Raw genomic sequence first — 16,682 nt, 5'->3', positions numbered from 1 at the left:
TAAAAATATGTAACTGTGGCGAGCGTATCACTAATATGTAGCTTATTTGACGTACGTTGTTAATATTATTTTATATTTCAGATTATCAACCAAAGAATCTAGTAATTCAACCAAATGCCAACAATATGACGAGAAAACCAGGATGAATTGGGCATACAACTGATTCGAAGCAGTCTAAAAATGGTGTGCCTGAACGTTAACCAAGCGTATCCTTTCGAGTTTACCCTTCCACTAACAACACCCTAATTCCCGTGACACCTAGGCCTGAGAGATCGTAGAGTTGTCTACATTTTTCATAGGTGTCCAAAACTAACCATCCTTTCCCATTCCTCAGCAGTCGCAAGGACGTGGCCAGGACAGTGCTCGACCATTGGAGGATTGCGTCAGTCTTGTCTAAGAGTCAGAGATTAGTCCCAAATCTTTGTGCTTTGGTTCGGACGGGAAGGAGGCAACCCTCAAAACAGCGGTCTAGGACTGTACCACCTACGAATTTGTGCGACTCGCTTAATGCTAATGCTAATGCTAATGCTAATATGTTGAAAACTTTTTGAGAAATTCTAATCGTTTGTAAACTATTGTAAACTTTTAATTATCGTCGCCCAGTGTGTCAGAATCCCACATCCAATAGTAAATCAGCTGTAAGTTTTTGACTTATCAAACAACTTTGCCAAAGACACTAACTATCCAAGTAATTGGGTTTTTAATTTAAGAAAAATTTATTGATTTTTTGATTTTATACGAAAGAGCACCTTTTTCTGAACCACCATGATTTTTTTCAGATTTTTAGAACTTTAGATTTTTTAGAACTTTTAGATTTTTCGAAATCACCTTTTGACAGCTGGCCAATAACTGCTTGACAGCTCCGCCCAGTACAAAATGCGACGAGGGGTGATTCGACAAATCGCTCCCATACAAACTTCAAACTGATTTTTATATAGGTTCCCGGGCACCAAAATTCATGAAAATTTTGATTTCGGCTCAGTTTTGCATGCAGATTCTGAATATGGAATTATCTCAACACCGCTAAAGAAGCCAATTATGACTCTGACATATATAGGATGTTTTTTATGTCAGAATTAGGTCTGTTTGTCTCTGAAATCACAGAAATTAATGTCCCTAAGTGGTACAATAACTACTCGCACATCTTAAAGCGTTTTTTATTGAATCAATGACATTGCATAAATTATTGAAAAAATATTTAATTCGACGGCATGATTAGTTTTTGCTGCAAAATCTAAATATCTGGCGGGGCGAAGTAATGAATATCAACGGTTTAGTCTTTGGGACAAAATTAGATGAATGGGTGGTACTAGGCTGAAGATGGGTACCATTAACCTTCATGAAGGAGTTTTCATACTGCTGATAGCACTAACTTGGCGCTCCGAGCCATTTATCACAAAACGGATTTTCAATAGAATAAAGTTGCTCTTGGAGCAGTGAAAATAATGCAATAGTATATTTACAAATTCAGGCAATTTTGGCTGATTATTCTGATTTTAAAATGATGCGCATTTTCGTCGTTACAACGCGAGCAGAACCCTGTTTTAAACTGAACGGGCGTTGTAACGTCACGAAATGTAAATGTCGATTATCCAAAAACAAATCGGAAATTTAAATGTTTTATTCCATCGAATTGAAGAACAAATCAATGAATTTCAATGGTGGAAAAAAAAACATAATATCATAAAAATCCGAGCAGATTTTTTAAGATGTTGGTAGCGCGTTAGAGAGGGTCGGATTCTAGCGCGTTGTAACGTCACGCTACAAATACGCATTTTGAACACGTTTTTCTAATAGAAACTAAATGTTCAATAGGTCAAATATATCAGAAATTTTACAAGGAATCCGAATATGAAAAAATATTTTAAGGTTTACGCTCGTTTTCATGATCTGACTACGAATGCGTCAAAACGTTGTAACGTCACGGTAAACAGAATGTGTCCATTAAAGATGATTTATTTGTTTTAACAGAAAATATGTTTCATGGACAACTCGAACATACCGCAGGGCAGAAAGAACAACTTCATTAGGTAGTAAACAGAAAATTGCTCATCTTGCCCCGTCCTATCCTATTTTGTCTATGCCTTGTATATTCGCCTTAACATTAGATTACAGATGCTGGGCTGACCGGAGTGGACCTTCAGCGTGCTGCCATCGAAATATGGGACGAGCAGCAAACTTTCTCGATCGACATGCTTCGAGGACTTCAAGAGCTACAGATATCTGGCTGTTTCAAAGTTACTGACCTCAGTCTAACACGTTGCTTCAAGCTAATTGAGCTTCGCGAAGTCAATCTGTCCCATTGCGTCAATGTAAGTTCAACTTGGACTAAGTTATTCATGTTTCACAGTGTAAATTTTTACGTCAACAGATTTCAGACGAAGGTATAATTGCCATGGCCATGAACTGCCCCTCGCTGGAAGTGGTGGATCTGAGCGACTGTTTTCGCATCTGCGATCCTTCCATTGACGCACTGACCAAGCACTTGCTACGTCTGAACTCCATGAAACTCGTACGGCTGCCCCAACTGACCACGGAGAGTATCTACTCGATACTTGCCCACTGCAAAAGGCTGAGGACGATCAATTTGCGGGGATGTTGCAAAATACCAAGAAGTGCAATCGATTTGCTGGCCAAGATGAAGTGTCTTCGCAATACGCCCAAGTATTAGATTAACTATCATTGCCCGTTCGTACTTGTTTCGTAGGTGTTCGTCAATTGTTTGTTCATTGCCAGTCGATGTTGTTCATGTGTCCTTCGTTTTCTACTTGGTAAGATGTTTCTATGTATTCGCGAATATTTTCCTGAATTACTTTCTTTTTGTAAATCAAAGAGCTTAACCTTCTTTTCTCTTTTCAGAAGCGAGCATTTTACGTTGGAGTGAATTATGCAGCATCGATTACCTTAATGTGATTAAATGTAAAATTTCTCCTCAGTATCTCGACTGCCGTTTTTAATCTGACATAATAATGGCACGTTGATTGATAAAGAATTGTGTATTATAAGCACTTATCACATACTTTGTGTAAGTATCAGATCATTGTTTTGATTAGAATTATCCGAATTTTCCATTAGGTTATGGGCCCATATTCGAAACAACTTTATTTTCAAAGGAAATTCGAGGTTCATTGAGTCACAGGATGCACTTTGATAATTAGTTCGACTATGGTTAACAGTTCTTCAAATTATTATTACTCAGAAGAAGAACGATCGGAAATCAGTAGAGTGAAAAGAGCAAATATCGTAAAGAAATCAACCTAGTGCAATTTCTGACAAAAAGAACACAGTTGAAATGCTAATAAGTATCACCAATTAATTGATATTGAACTCTACATAATTTATTGAATGTTTTCTTTAGAAATGCTACAACGCCCTACTCGGTAAGTTTTTTCTCGCCAGTTTTTTCGGATTGCTGTACAATAACCTGCTTCAGCAGATCCTTCTTGTCCTCGAAATAATCCCTGAACCAAAGGATGTGCTCTTTCTTCTCCTGAGCGGTAATGAAATAATTCTTCGACAGCCCAACGCACACAAGCTCCATAAAGTGCCGAATGGGCCCGCGCTTCGGACACCATGGCTCCAGATGTTCGTCCAGGAAGATGTGCTCTGTGAAGGATACCTTTGCTTCTTCGAGCAGTCCCTGTTCGTTGTCAATGGGGAACTTCCACAATTTACCCTGTTCCGTCCACAGTGCCATCTTTTGGAAGTAATTTGCCGGAGGATGAGTGACTGCCAACCGTAGCTCACGATCCTGTAGCTTTTTCCAGGTTTGCAGTATGTCAGGACTGTCTTTAAGTGCCGCAGGATCTGTAAAAATGTTCAACGATTCTCCCTCGAACAATTTCACACTTGCTCCAGTGGGATGGATTGCCTCCAGTGGCCTTCTTCTTTCGCGAGATTGTGCCGATTTCAGATATTCTGAAAAAAAAAATACAATTACAATTATCTTTGAGACCTTCGACAATTTAGCCAAAATTTCTTACCCTGTCCCTTTGCTCCTTTCTTCTCGATGGCCTTTCGCACAACGTTGCTTCTAGTTAGCTGTACCCCTTTGCCCTTTTTCGCTCCTTCCTTGTCCACTTGCATCCCAGTGATAATGTCGCTCAGGCTGGCTCCCGCCGCTGCACCCTCTGCGCCAGCAGGCTGTCCTCTCAGCAGCTTTTTCAGCAATTCAGCTTCGGTTTTCTTGGCATCACCGCCAAGCGATTCCGCCACTTTTCGGGTTGCTTTGGCCAAATCCCTTGGCTTCTCATCATCCGAATCGGAATCAGAATCCGAGTCTTGCTTACGGTCATCTGCCTTTTTATCTTTCCTTTTATCGCGCTTTTGTCCGGCAGGTTTGGCCAGCTGAACCTTCTTCACCAGCTGCACTTCGCTTTCAGTCGTCATCATAGAAAGCAGCTCATTCAATCGATTCAACGCAGCACTCGATTTCACATCCTCCTTCGGAGGTACACTTGCCGTTTGAGGCGATTCTTTTTTCTGGTCTCCATCACCGTCGCCTTTCTGACCGGAATCGGACGAAAATCCACTGTTGACAATCAGCCGAACATTGGTGTTCTTATGTAATCTGAAATAAATCGTCGAGTTGAGATGAAACCTTCAAATGCAGCTGCAAACAATCAAACACCACTTACCGATGGAAGCCTGAGCGAGCTATTTGTAGCATTTTGTCGATATTTTACCTTATTTTTCAAGAAATTTCAGTAAAAATTTCCGACCGGTGAAAACTCGCGCACCAATCTCGTGGTTTTGTTTACCAAATCACTAGCATGCATCAGCTCTCGATCTCAGTGGTAAAACCACGTCTGTCAGATTCGGATACGTTCTTTACTGAAGGGGTGAGTCTAAAACCACGCGGTAAATGAGACTCACTTGAGGGGAACGACACATCTAGATTTTTTGGCCTATTTATAATAGTTCAGGCCAAACATTTCAATAGGTCCTATCTGAATTTGAGAGGCTCTATTTGTTCACTTTCTCTTTCAATTATTGTAATGTAATGGTACTTTTTTCAACTACTTTTGCAATACAAATCAGAAGACGATTGTTTTGACCATCGTTCAATGCAAGGAGACAATCATAAAACAAATAAACAGCTGAGATATTAACGAAAGAGAGGGAAACCTCTGTTCAAGATGCACACTGAGAGGATTGTGCTACTTTTCCCCGAATGCCGGTTCCCCGAATGTCGTTTCCCCGAACGCCGGTTCCCCGAATGGCCCGTTTCCCCGAAAGTCACTTCCCCGAATGACCCGTTTCCCCGAAAAGACTATATATTACATTCTTGTTCAAAATGATCACGTGCCACAAAATGTCCGTGTCCTAGGAACTATGTTATTCAAAAAGATATCCTACCATAGTTAGACAGGTCGTTGAAATCAATTTGGTTCTAAAAAGAACGAGCAGCAATGGAAAGAAGGAGTCATATTACCATTCTTCATTCAGCAGGGTTTCATCAGGTCTGAGGAGCAATAAAACTTGAAAGAACCGCCTATAAAATAAAGAAGGGTGTGATTCGGGGAAATGGGTCATTCGGGGAAAAGTACCATTCGGGGAAACGGCATTCGGGGAATCGGCGTTCGGGGAAACGACATTCGGAGAACCGACATTCGGGGAAAAGTAGCACAACCCACTGAGAGCTCTCAGTCTAGACGGCTTTCAGTTGAAATTACTATTCTGAGGGTTAATTTAAATACACAACGCCACTAAATTAGTGCATACTGAGTTTCGTTTGATTTCAATAGATTTATGTTTTCAATTTTACCATATGGAGCTGATTTATGCGAGGTATGCACTTCAAACGGAATCGCTCAAGTAATTTTCGTTCAGTGCATTATTTTTCTAGAAATCCCGAAAATCGATGGACGTAATAAATGAATCTTCCCGTGCTTATAGAATACTGAAGCAGGATTTATCCTTGGATTTATCCCAGTGGAGACGTTATGCCAGGAAGAAGAACACTATTCAAAAATTTCACTCAGCAGTTTCCGAAAAACTCTTGGAAAAACACTGATCTTGGATAAGCTGATGGGGCTCAGGAGCGACGTGTGAAGTCATTGCTAGACGAACATTTGAAAAGGGCCTATCTGCTTTTTGTAAAGAAACATGTTTCTGTCTCTGCAGGACCCATCTGCATCCACTCACGCACATCGACACCCTTAAGAGATAGCTTGAAGAACACTCTTTCTGATAAGGGTGTTGATATGCGTGGGTGGATGCAGATAGACCCTACAGAGACAAAAACATGTTTGTTCACGCAAAGCAGATATGCCCTTTTCAAATGTTCGTCTAGATTGCTTACCAATGCTTGTATGCCCTTTCCAAATGTTGCTCCGGAGGTGTTAAAATCCGACTGCTTTTTGCACGCCAGTGTAAGAACACTCCTGAAGGGCTGCTGGTTGACGTTGCTGTCACAGCAGCTGATGTTTTTGTTTTGCTCTGCGGCTTGCGCGAGAGATGGCGTCATGCAAAGTTGCGTGAGAGCAAGCGAGATGCATGCAATCTTGCAGCTCATTCAAATCGAAATCCGTCCGTACGTCAGTTCTTTTCCATCCGCCGTCGTCGTCGATCGTTCGCGTTCCACACTAGTGTTGGTTACGGATTTTGTGTCTGCCTGCGTTTGAAAATTTTCATTCAGTAGACTGTGCGGAAAAGTGAAGGCCCTCAAATTTTGCTGTAGCAGAGCTCAGACTCAGGTAGTGCGGGTTCTTGGAAGAAGAAAAAATAGTGTTCGCCGTCTGGTTCTGATTTATATTCCGGGCGGAGAACGTGCTAACGAGTTTTCGAGTGGATTATTCGGTGTACCTGACGGTGGAATTCAGCCGAAAAAGGGGCTGGCTGGGGATCTGCCCCGTGTGTGTGTTTTTTTTTCGGATGGTGAAAAAGTGCCCCCTTGTGCTTATGTGAATCGAAAGAGGCGAAGGAATACAAAATAGGGTAAAATGGCCTGCGCTAGCGCTACGACGACGGGCAACAGCATGGAAGTGGTAGCGCCGACGAATGTGTCCGTCGCGACCCGACCGACCAGGTTCACGATGGAGGGCGTTGGATCGCGGGTCATCCGCGGACCGGACTGGAAATGGGGCAAACAGGTGAGTGAACGCAGCGGCGGCATAGCTTCTAGAAGGTCTCTGACTGGACTGGAGCCGAAAGGAAGCCATTTTTGTACCGTTTGAACTGCGATCGAATAACAGAGGAGGTAGAGGTAGAAACCTTGAAATGGACGAAGGCTGGAGGGAAGGCGGCAAGCAAGAGGCCATCGGAGTAAATTCCGATAGACCGAGCGCTCTGTATGTTTTGCATTCTGTTCTATTCAGCGAAGCCTTTGATGAATCATCAGTGTGGATATTACTGGTGTGATTTGGGAGGGATCAAAAGTGACATTGTGGATGAATGGGAGGAGAAGTAATTATTTGAATATAGCCACTCAATTATTGAGAGATTTTTGTACCGCATCCCACTGGGGTACTTCTCGTCTTCGTGTGTCTGCATCTTAGTACTCACATACGTCATACACCGCAATCAGTAAATCTTCAAGACTTTACTTCTTCTTCCCCTTCTCTTTGATTGCACGCGCTGCAAAGCTGACATCAAACAGCAAAAAATAATTAGCTAGTGTCGTCATTGCACTGCACTCGCTCATCGCTGGCGCTCGGTCCTTCGATAATGATGTCTACGTTTACTAGAAATTGATTTCAAGCTGAATGTTCTAACGACGACGCAGTATAAGCAGTTCGAATAGAATCGGGAAATGATTGCTTGAGTGGAGCCAATTAACTACCGGTGGAGAACCATCGAAGCGTGAATTTCAAAAACTTGCATCTGAATTAAATTCACCGAATGATTGATCAACTTTCAGGTTCTTCGCCGAACACTGTTTACGCTGTGAGCAATGACCCAAAGTTGCTTATCATAGGGCGGGTAGCGAAGTACTCTTAGATTCGAAAGCCAACAAAAGATTTAGCACATATACAAAATTGGCTAAGTTTATTGATTATCAGCTCTATTTGCTGTGTACATAATTACCGTAACAAAGTATTAATTGCTTTATTTCTAAAATATACCCTTGTAAAACATACCCTTGGATCTAATCATTCGGTTTCACAAACCTAAAAAAACAAGAATGTTCAGCGAAACACAATATGTTCGTCGGTAGAGCAGAAGGGGTTTCTCCTATTTTCCTCCAGAAGGATTGGCGCTGTAACGTTTGCTTCAGCTCCACGACTGTCGTGTGTGACCTTATTCCATAACATCAGGTGTTTCATCGCTTTCCAATGTGTGCATCCTGGATTTGTATTGTGCCGACTCAGAGTATGTTGACTACACACAGAATATTCGGCCGAGTGCTTTGGGCTACACTCAGCGAAGTAAACTACCGAAATTTATCAAAATACCTTATGAAATTTAGCCATAACTGTAAAGTATGGATGCCGTAAGAATACCTTATGAAACTTGAACATTCTTATTATGACCTAATTACATAAGATAAACTTATGAAGAGAGCAGAAAAGTCGTAAAATGATGCAGACTGGAATCGATCCATGAACGTCGAGATCACTGGGCTCGTGCTCAACCCACGCGGCTATCGACGCTTGAGAATTTCAAGCTGCTAAATGTGTATAAAAGCCAAACTGTGAGTCAATTTTGCGCCATGAACCGACATTATGAAAATCATTCTAGCCGTTATGAATTGTTTAAAGGCCATTTCATAAGTTAGACCTTATGATAATCTTAGGTTTATTTGCCTGAGTGTAGATAGATACATCAAACATTCACTTTTTGATAGGGTAGGTACATTCTTCATCGACTCTATTTCCGCTTCATATTTCCCAGACACTTATTTCGTTAACTTCTCACTTGCATTCATCAGAACCTGTACCGGCTTACAGTTGCTCATGTCAAAACGCTCCAGAACACCCTCGATTTTCTGAATCAGAATTCCTGATCCAGCGATATCCCATCGTCCGTTACTTCTTTTCGCATTCCGAGGCAGTGCCTCGTATGACCCAAATACTTCAGCCGAAAACGTTTTCCAAGTTGTTGCTGCAGCTCGTTGTTGCTAAATATCGTCGGTTTCCTGCAATAGGGGCACAACTCAAAAAATGTGAATTTTCAGTATGAGCGTTTGAAAATTGCCAATCTTGAAGCACCTTCTGCAAGTTCACTTATTTCTCTCACCATTTGACAAAGGTAAACGACTTTTAATTGTTGTATCATGGGAAGGGACTGAAGGACTATCTGTTTCATGAATTTTGGATTACTATTTTTCAACGACTATTGAAAAAGTTGACTGATTTTGAGTTGTGCCTTTATTGCGGAAAATTGGCGAAAATGCCCAAATCTCGCGTTTCTCAACGAATTTCGGAACGGGTCTTTGTGAGATGATTGTTTACATAGTTTTTCATCATTTACCATCAAAATCTCAAAAATGACAAATTTTGAGTTGTGCCCCTATTGCAGGAAACCGACGATATCATCAGGTCATCGATGTAAATGACTACTATCAGGATTTTTTCCTTCTTTGATTTTTAAGGTTCGAACTTTGAAGGGAGTAGACCGAGCTTCTTTAGTGCCGCATCCAACTTCTGGTTCCAAACTTGGCTTGCTTCATGTCTAATTTTACTATTTCACCTTCTATAAATGTTCACACTTGTTCGCAACCTAGCGAATACTATCATATCTATCATTTCTTTATCCAGTAGCGATCAAACTCCCTTACACTCTGAGTAGAAAATTAAATGATTAACTTGAATTTAAATACAATCGTTAAATCAGTGAAATCTTGAAAGCTTGTGTCGTCCTAGGAAGTCTCAGCGATTTCCTGTGAAATTTTAATACCACGAAGACCAGTTCTATCAGCGGAAAAATGTTTATACTTGCCTGGCAAGACGTGCTCCCGTCCACTTCACCTCAACATCTGTGAACGAGGTGGTTGTGAAACTGGTCGCGGAGGGAGCACAAGATCGGTCAGCGCTTCTATTCTACAGTAACATTCTCACTGCTTGATGTTTCGCCGTATTCCTGATCGTCAACATTGTCGTCATCGCGGTGAACTTCTTTCCGTTAGAATTCGGTTTGCAGGGGAACCTCACCTGGCTGCTCCATGTACAAACGTATGTATAACTGCTTGTCGTTCAACTAAAGCCTGTATCCGCAATAATCAGGACACAGAAGTTCGGCTGTAGATCTGTCATGAATCGGTAAAATTGACATAATAATTGGCTGAGAACTCTTTGGTGTATGTTCATTATTTATGCCAAATTTCATAAAAATCGATGCATTACTTTTGACTGTGGATAAAAAACAGACGTGGTTTTAAGCATTTTGTACATTCATGACCAATTTTCATTCGCATAACAGATGGTTATTTTACCAGGGTGGCCAGCGAACCGGGAAAAACGGGAAAACCAGGAAAAAGACGCGAATTCGGAACGACCGGGAAAAAAGCGGGGAAAAGCCGGGAATTTTAATGATTACCGGGAAAATTGTTGTTAAGGACAAACGTCTTGAAATCCCGCTTCAATAGTACATCAAAACTTCAGACGCACAAATCTCAAGAAGCAAGCTTCAAACAACAGTGCATTTTATTATTCTGTTCTTGCTCACTTGTAATAAGCTTAAAATAAGAAGATCAGGTGCGCTGGTTTTGTTTACGAAGAGATTTGTGCCCTCGAAATCGTGAGTAGGTCCCAGAATCGGCCATTGTGGCGGCCATATTGGGATTCTAACAAGTCTGTCCTTAAGAGTAACTTGATGTGCATATTTGAATGTTTACACCTCATCGAAAATCTGCAAAATCAAAGCCAAACAAAAATACTCCTGGGATACTTCTACGAAATCCCAAGGAATTCGCCTGTGCAATCACCTGGAATTTCTTTAAAACAGAACTTGGGATTCTTCAAGAAGTTTCTTTCAGAATTCCTCTAGGTTTTTGTACCGGAATTCTATGAGATTTTTTCGAGGAAAGAGTTTCTTACATCTGAGATTTTTTCAAAAGTTTCTTTTTGTATTAACCCGTGTCCTTTCTTAAATTTATTCTAGTTTTTTTAGGGAATCTTTCCGAAATATCATCAGGAATCTTAATAGATTAGAAAATCATAACCTATTGCAATTTATTCAAGAGTTCCTTTTAATATTCATCAAGATATTCCTTCCGCAATTGTAACAGGAGTTGCTCCAATCTTCAAAATTTCTTACGGGAATTCTTCCCAGATTATTTTGAAATCCCTCCAGAAAATTTTTCCTTATCTTCCTGGAGCTTCCTCTGGGGTTTCCCTAGAATTTTCTTCTGGAATTCCTCCGAAAGCTTTTTTTTTTTAGAAATCAATCGGGATTTCTTTCTGGTATTCTTTACAGAGTTCCTTCTGGTATTTCTACAGGATATCATTCTGTTACTCATCCATCTCCACGAGTTCTTTGCACGATTTCTGCAGGAGTGCCTTCTGAGACTTTGATTTTGAAAACTTCCAAGATATTTTGCTGAATTTTATCTTTATTTTATATTTGCATTTGGAATTTCTCCAGTGTTTCTTACTGCGTTTCCTTCAAGAATTTTTCTTGGGCACCCTCCAGGAGTTTGTTCAAAGAAACCTCCAGGAGTTGCTTATGAAAGTTGCTTTTGGGCATCCTTTAGAAGCTCCCTCTGCAAATCACCCAGGAGTTCCTTCTGGGTGGTCTCCCAAAATTTCTTACAAAAACTTTACGATAGCTATTTCTGGAAATACTCCAGAATCCTGAAAATCAAACTACTGCGGGAGTTTTGTAATCAAAAACTCTTCCAAGAGTTTCTTGGAGAAACTTCTAGGCATGTGGGAAATTCTTTTTGGAATCCTTAAGGAGTTCCAGGAGAAATCCCTAGATCGAATTAATGATCCCAGACCAAAAGTTCTATTCCCTAATTGCCAACAGACTGACTAAAATCCTAAATCCCCTAAAGGAACTTCTTCCAAAATAAATCCATTAACCCTCGAGCGATCGCGCTGTTGTTTTTTGTACAACACGTTGAAAAAATCTCTCTTTTTGTGTTCAGTATTAGCGTGGTGCTGGCGGTGGTGGCCAACCGCGGTAGTTATAGACGGTTAAGGAATCTAGAGGAATCCACAAAAGATATACAAGGTTACTATCATTGGAGTAATCGAAAGATAAAATCTCAGACAAAACATTGTAAGAATCTCCAAATGCAAGTTTTTGGGGGAATACTCAGTTGGACATCCTGGAGGAATCCCCGGAAACAACACCAATGAAGTTGCGTTAGGGCACCTACGCTAATGAATAAAATTAAAAAAAAAAATGGTTCGATTATCCTCCATGTCCCGGATAATCGAGTGCGACCTTTGCTGAATTTATATGCACATCTTAACTATTATAGATCTGTTATAGTTAGCTACCACTTCTACACTTGTTTTTGTTTTTAAGTATAATAAAATAAGTAAAATAATGAGTGAGGGAAAGATTGAATTATGCACTATTTGGAGCTGAATGAAAATATGTTGTAAGTAATTGTGTAGCATACGCCTTTTATGTCATCGTATATAGTTACTTCCATTTTTTCCATAGATGAATTACGTCAAGAATAATATTAAACTATAAATGTCTAGTCCATAGTATTCCAAGGATTGCAAATGACTGCTTGTTTTTATGCTTACCGGTTGCCACCAGTCTTGATATAACCAGTGGTAATGTTCACGCCCAAAATTTCTAACGCCATGAACATTGACTGGTAAACTTCAGGAAGGCCAGCCAACAGAACCATGTCAATCCACAGGTCCGGAATCTTGAAGTCAACGCGATTCAGTTGATGCGACGTCGTCATTACTTGATTCACATATTCTTCCATACTTTCACAGGAACCGAGATCGGAATTGATAAGCTTGTGTAGACGTCGGAATGATAAGCTTCTGGAAGAAGACCAACTTGACGAGATAGTCCACGGTCTTCAAAAGCCTTTTCCAGCTTGTCCCACTCCAGCTGAGCAGTCTCCGCATCCTCCAGATGAACGTAAATGATCTGGTCGACCAAAAAATCAGCTTCAATTTGGCACGTAGATCTTTCTGCTCGTCCACTTGTTCGAAAGTTCCATCCTTTTTCTGTTTCGGCTTGACTGTGTCTCACAATCCTTCCAGTTGAAGATACGTCTTCGCGGCAAACTTCCAAGAAACCCAATTGACTCGACCGGTCAGTCTTTTCACCTACGACATACTTGAAAAACCGGAATCAGGATTTCCAGCACTTTCTTGAGCGGATCCAGATGAACTTGACAACAACATTTTCGAATTAGATGCTCAGACCCATAACCTATATCAGAGCTAAATGATTGTAGTCTGTTCTTAACAGTGGTTGGAAACTAATTATCTTTATTAAACAAATTATCACATCTTATCATTGAAATCTGAGTTCCAAAATGTGCCGATCCAACGCTTCGAACTTTTTAAATGTCTCGAATACTTGAGATTGATATTTCAGTCTAGTGTAGTCGAGTGTCTATACCAGTGATCCATAGCCTACACTGAAATAAATTTTGTTGTAGAAACTACCGATTTCATAGTTAAATTAATAACCGTACCTATGATTCTCAACCGACAACAATTTCCAGTTAATTCAACTAAAACACTGTCAGTTTGACTAGCAGTGCAGTTGACATTACCAAAAATGTTGAAGATCAAGTAGGCATTGGTGATCCCGACATAGTTTGACACATAGTTTTTCAATTCACTTCTTGTTAAACCTCCAACCAAGTTAGATCAAATAAAGATTTGTTCCTTACGTATACCGAGATTCCCAATAGGTTATGGGCTCGACCAGTAAAGACGCAGCGGTTAACGGAATCCCGCAGTTCCGGGGAGGACCTGGATTTCATAACTGGAGTTTCCGTGTGTGTGTGCTTACCTGGAAGCAATGGGAGTAGACCATACGTTGACGGAGCCCCCCCCCGCGCAAGAAGCTTTAAAGGCCAAATTTGCAGAGGCGGATAAGAATGCAAAATCCTTGCTGATCGGATTCCTCGCTGATGAGTGTCTCGAAGTTATACGGGAGAAGAAGTCGACCAAGGCTATGTGGACAAGCCTGCAAAACACGTTTGCGAAGAAGTCCTTGGGAACGCAGAACCTGGTGCGGAAGCAGTTGAGCCGTTTGAAGATGAAGGAAGGTTCGTCGATGCGTGAACACCTGGTGGCATTTGAAGACTTGATTCGCCAACTACATGTTGCTGGTGCCAAGCTGTCGGATGCGGATATGGTGGTATCACTGTTCGGAACGCTTCCAGATTCATACGACCCTCTAATCACGGCGCTTGAAAATCTGGGGGACGATGAAATAACGCTGGACCACGTGAAGCAGCGGCTGCTTGCGGAGGAGATGAAGCAACAAGAACGGCATCATGATCTATTTGAAGAGATACCCACGGCGTTTTCTGGAGAAAAAGCGAGGCTCAAGCAGACGAAATTCGATGGCCGGTGCCACAGGTGTGGAAAGAAAGGCCACATGAAAAAGGACTGCGAAGAAGAGTTCAGTTCCGAATCAGCAGCGGCAAACAGGAAGGCGGTAAGTTTCATGGTGGATCGGCACGGTGGTCAACGGAACGGCTCCAGCAAATTGACGTTCAGACTGGATTCCGGCGCGAGTGACCATGTAGTGAACGATTTGAAGGCATTTTCATCGGCAAGGCAACTGAGAGCTCCGATCATTTTCGACATTGCGAAGGAAGGACAGACTCTCGAAGCGGAAGCGGTTGGCGTTATTGACGGTCAGAGTAATAGAGGAGTACCACGTCAACGTCAACCAAGTGCTCTATGTTCCAGAGCTGCGGGAGAACTTGTTGTCGGTTAAGCGTTTGACGAAGGCTGGCGTTACCGTAATATTTTAGGGAAGCGTTGCTGTGTTGAAGAAAGGCAATATTGTGATTGCGACGGCATTGCTGAGAGGAAATCTCTATGAATTGGACATCAAGATATCAAATACTAAGCACTGCGAGGCTCAGACAAGCGAGCCAGAGGGGGAAAATGATGTCCCGCATGATGGAGATGAAGCTGAGAATATTGAAGGCTGCATGGTTGATTGTCCGGATAAATTGAAGCCTTCCTCCCGGCTTCCGGTGATGCAGTGTGATAGGCGTGTGCAGCGATATCAAGATTGGCAAAGCGAAGGAACCGGTGACAAAACCAAGAAAGGCATACGACGTGTTCAACAATCGAGCAGTGGTTTCCTCAAGAAAAGTGCTAATACGCAGCTGCTTGAATCTTGGAGGACTAATGCAAACTCGACCGTGAAACTGCGTGGTGTATGCAAGCGGAGAGGAGCCTACGACCTGTCCAAAGGTGTCGGATCCAGAGGGGATGTTGAAGATCAAGTAGGCATTGGTGATCCCGACATAGTTTGACACATAGTTTTTCAATTCACTTCTTGTTAAACCTCCAACCAAGTTAGATCAAATAAAGATTTGTTCCTTACGTATACCGAGATTCCCAATAAAAAATAATTTTAATCCAACAGTTGGACATTGTATTTTTAACTATACTGTGTTGTAAGATGCGTGTCCAGGAAAAATTGACAATGTTTTGTTGTTGAGATGACTACGCTTTTAGTCAAATTTACTGCAATGCATTGTAACTTCAATCATATTTCAGTTAACTTCACAGATTTTGTTGTCGGTTGAGAATCATAGGTACGGTTAGTAATTCTACTATGGAATCGGTAGTTTCCACATCAAAATTTATTTCAGTGTAACTGTCTTTGTCTTTGCGGGCCAAAATTGAATATTGAAGAGACTGTGGGCCGCAAGTCATTCAAGAGTTTATTTTCAACATTTTCCAAGTTTCAACACAAAATCCATTTGTTTGATTTTTTGAAAATATTGAACAGGAGCAACGACCTTAACAACCTAGAGTTATCATGAGATTTTATTCCACTCGGAAAAATCCTGAAAATCGTAGGGAATTAAAAACAGGGTTTTCAAGATTGTAACATTTAGGTTTAGCAGTTCTTGGTATTAATAATGTTGAGCAAACTCACAAATCATAAAGGTATGTCTTCTCTATCTGTTAGATACAACGACTACCGTCTACCCCCGTTGGTTTGAACGACACCTCCTGCAAATCAACGGGGTTCGTTTTTTGATTTGAACTTCTAGTAACCTTGTGAACATCGAAAAACACACTGATAATAACCGTTTTTGCTGTTTTGTTTTGATTCTGCGTTCCATCAGAGGCGCCTCGTCCACATGTTCGACCTGTTCTTGGAACGAGTATAGGCTGAGAATAAAACTCGCAAAATATTCTTTAAGTAGATATACCAAAAGAATAAACTAAATTTAAAACTCCCACCGCACATATCCCATAACAACTTGCACACAAGGCGCTAACATCGTTCCCGGTTTATGAAGAACGAAAGACGACTCCAAGCCATCCACCGGCAGAAACCATATAACAAGAGCATGCGAGAGCCAGCCTTGCGCAGCTCTCTCTTGCTCGACTCTTCGAAACTACATGCCACCGGTTCCCCGATTCATGCGAACGATGGATGCTGTTCCCAAACCAACCGTTTCCTCCCTTTTTTGCCTCCGAATGGCAGTGTTCATTCGAATTCATTTCACTTTACTCTGTCGCTCATACGTTCCCTACTCGTCTAGAACCAGCAGCAACGCTGTCAACGTTTCTTTCCATTTTTCACTTCCCGCCTGCTTCTCA

At 41.3% G+C, this 16,682-nt stretch overlaps 3 protein-coding genes across 4 annotated transcripts in view; 2 read left to right on the top strand and 1 right to left on the bottom strand.

Annotated features, from left to right (window-relative positions):
* LOC109399686 (uncharacterized) overlaps positions 1 to 3,326 on the top strand; it is a 33,081-nt gene extending 29,755 nt beyond the window's left edge. The window contains exons 3-5 of one of the 2 annotated variants that reach the window (XR_009998613.1): positions 2,109 to 2,312; positions 2,372 to 2,771; positions 2,860 to 3,321. Coding sequence is in view for 1 of the 2 variants with exons in the window: in XM_029875402.2 (XP_029731262.2) it covers positions 2,109 to 2,312; positions 2,372 to 2,664; positions 2,860 to 2,884 (522 nt within the window). In the remaining variant the exon portion in view is untranslated. Of the gene's footprint in view, positions 1 to 2,108; positions 2,313 to 2,371; positions 2,772 to 2,859 lie in introns of both variants that reach the window. The other variant, XM_029875402.2, reaches the window with a different exon arrangement.
* Positions 3,317 to 4,776, bottom strand: LOC109399671 (small ribosomal subunit protein mS31). Its single transcript, XM_019672177.3, has 3 exons — positions 4,638 to 4,776; positions 3,984 to 4,570; positions 3,317 to 3,918 (listed from the first exon to the last, which is right to left on the bottom strand). Exons 1-3 carry the CDS (start codon positions 4,667 to 4,669, stop codon positions 3,374 to 3,376), a joined length of 1,164 nt encoding a protein of 387 aa, XP_019527722.3. The 5' UTR covers positions 4,670 to 4,776; the 3' UTR covers positions 3,317 to 3,373.
* Positions 4,777 to 6,528: 1,752 nt separating this feature from the next.
* Positions 6,529 to 16,682, top strand: part of LOC109399659 (E3 ubiquitin-protein ligase mind-bomb) — a 33,581-nt gene continuing 23,427 nt past the window's right edge. Inside the window, exon 1 of the mRNA XM_019672154.3 lies at positions 6,529 to 7,094. Within this exon, the coding sequence (XP_019527699.3) occupies positions 6,945 to 7,094 (150 nt within the window). The 5' untranslated portion in view covers positions 6,529 to 6,944. The remainder of the gene's footprint in view (positions 7,095 to 16,682) is intronic.

This window comes from Aedes albopictus, chromosome 3, assembly GCF_035046485.1.
Source record: "Aedes albopictus strain Foshan chromosome 3, AalbF5, whole genome shotgun sequence".
Classification (NCBI taxonomy): Eukaryota; Metazoa; Arthropoda; class Insecta; order Diptera; family Culicidae; genus Aedes; species Aedes albopictus.
Note: the sequence above shows the minus strand (reverse complement) of the source record. Positions and strands in the feature narration are given on the sequence as shown.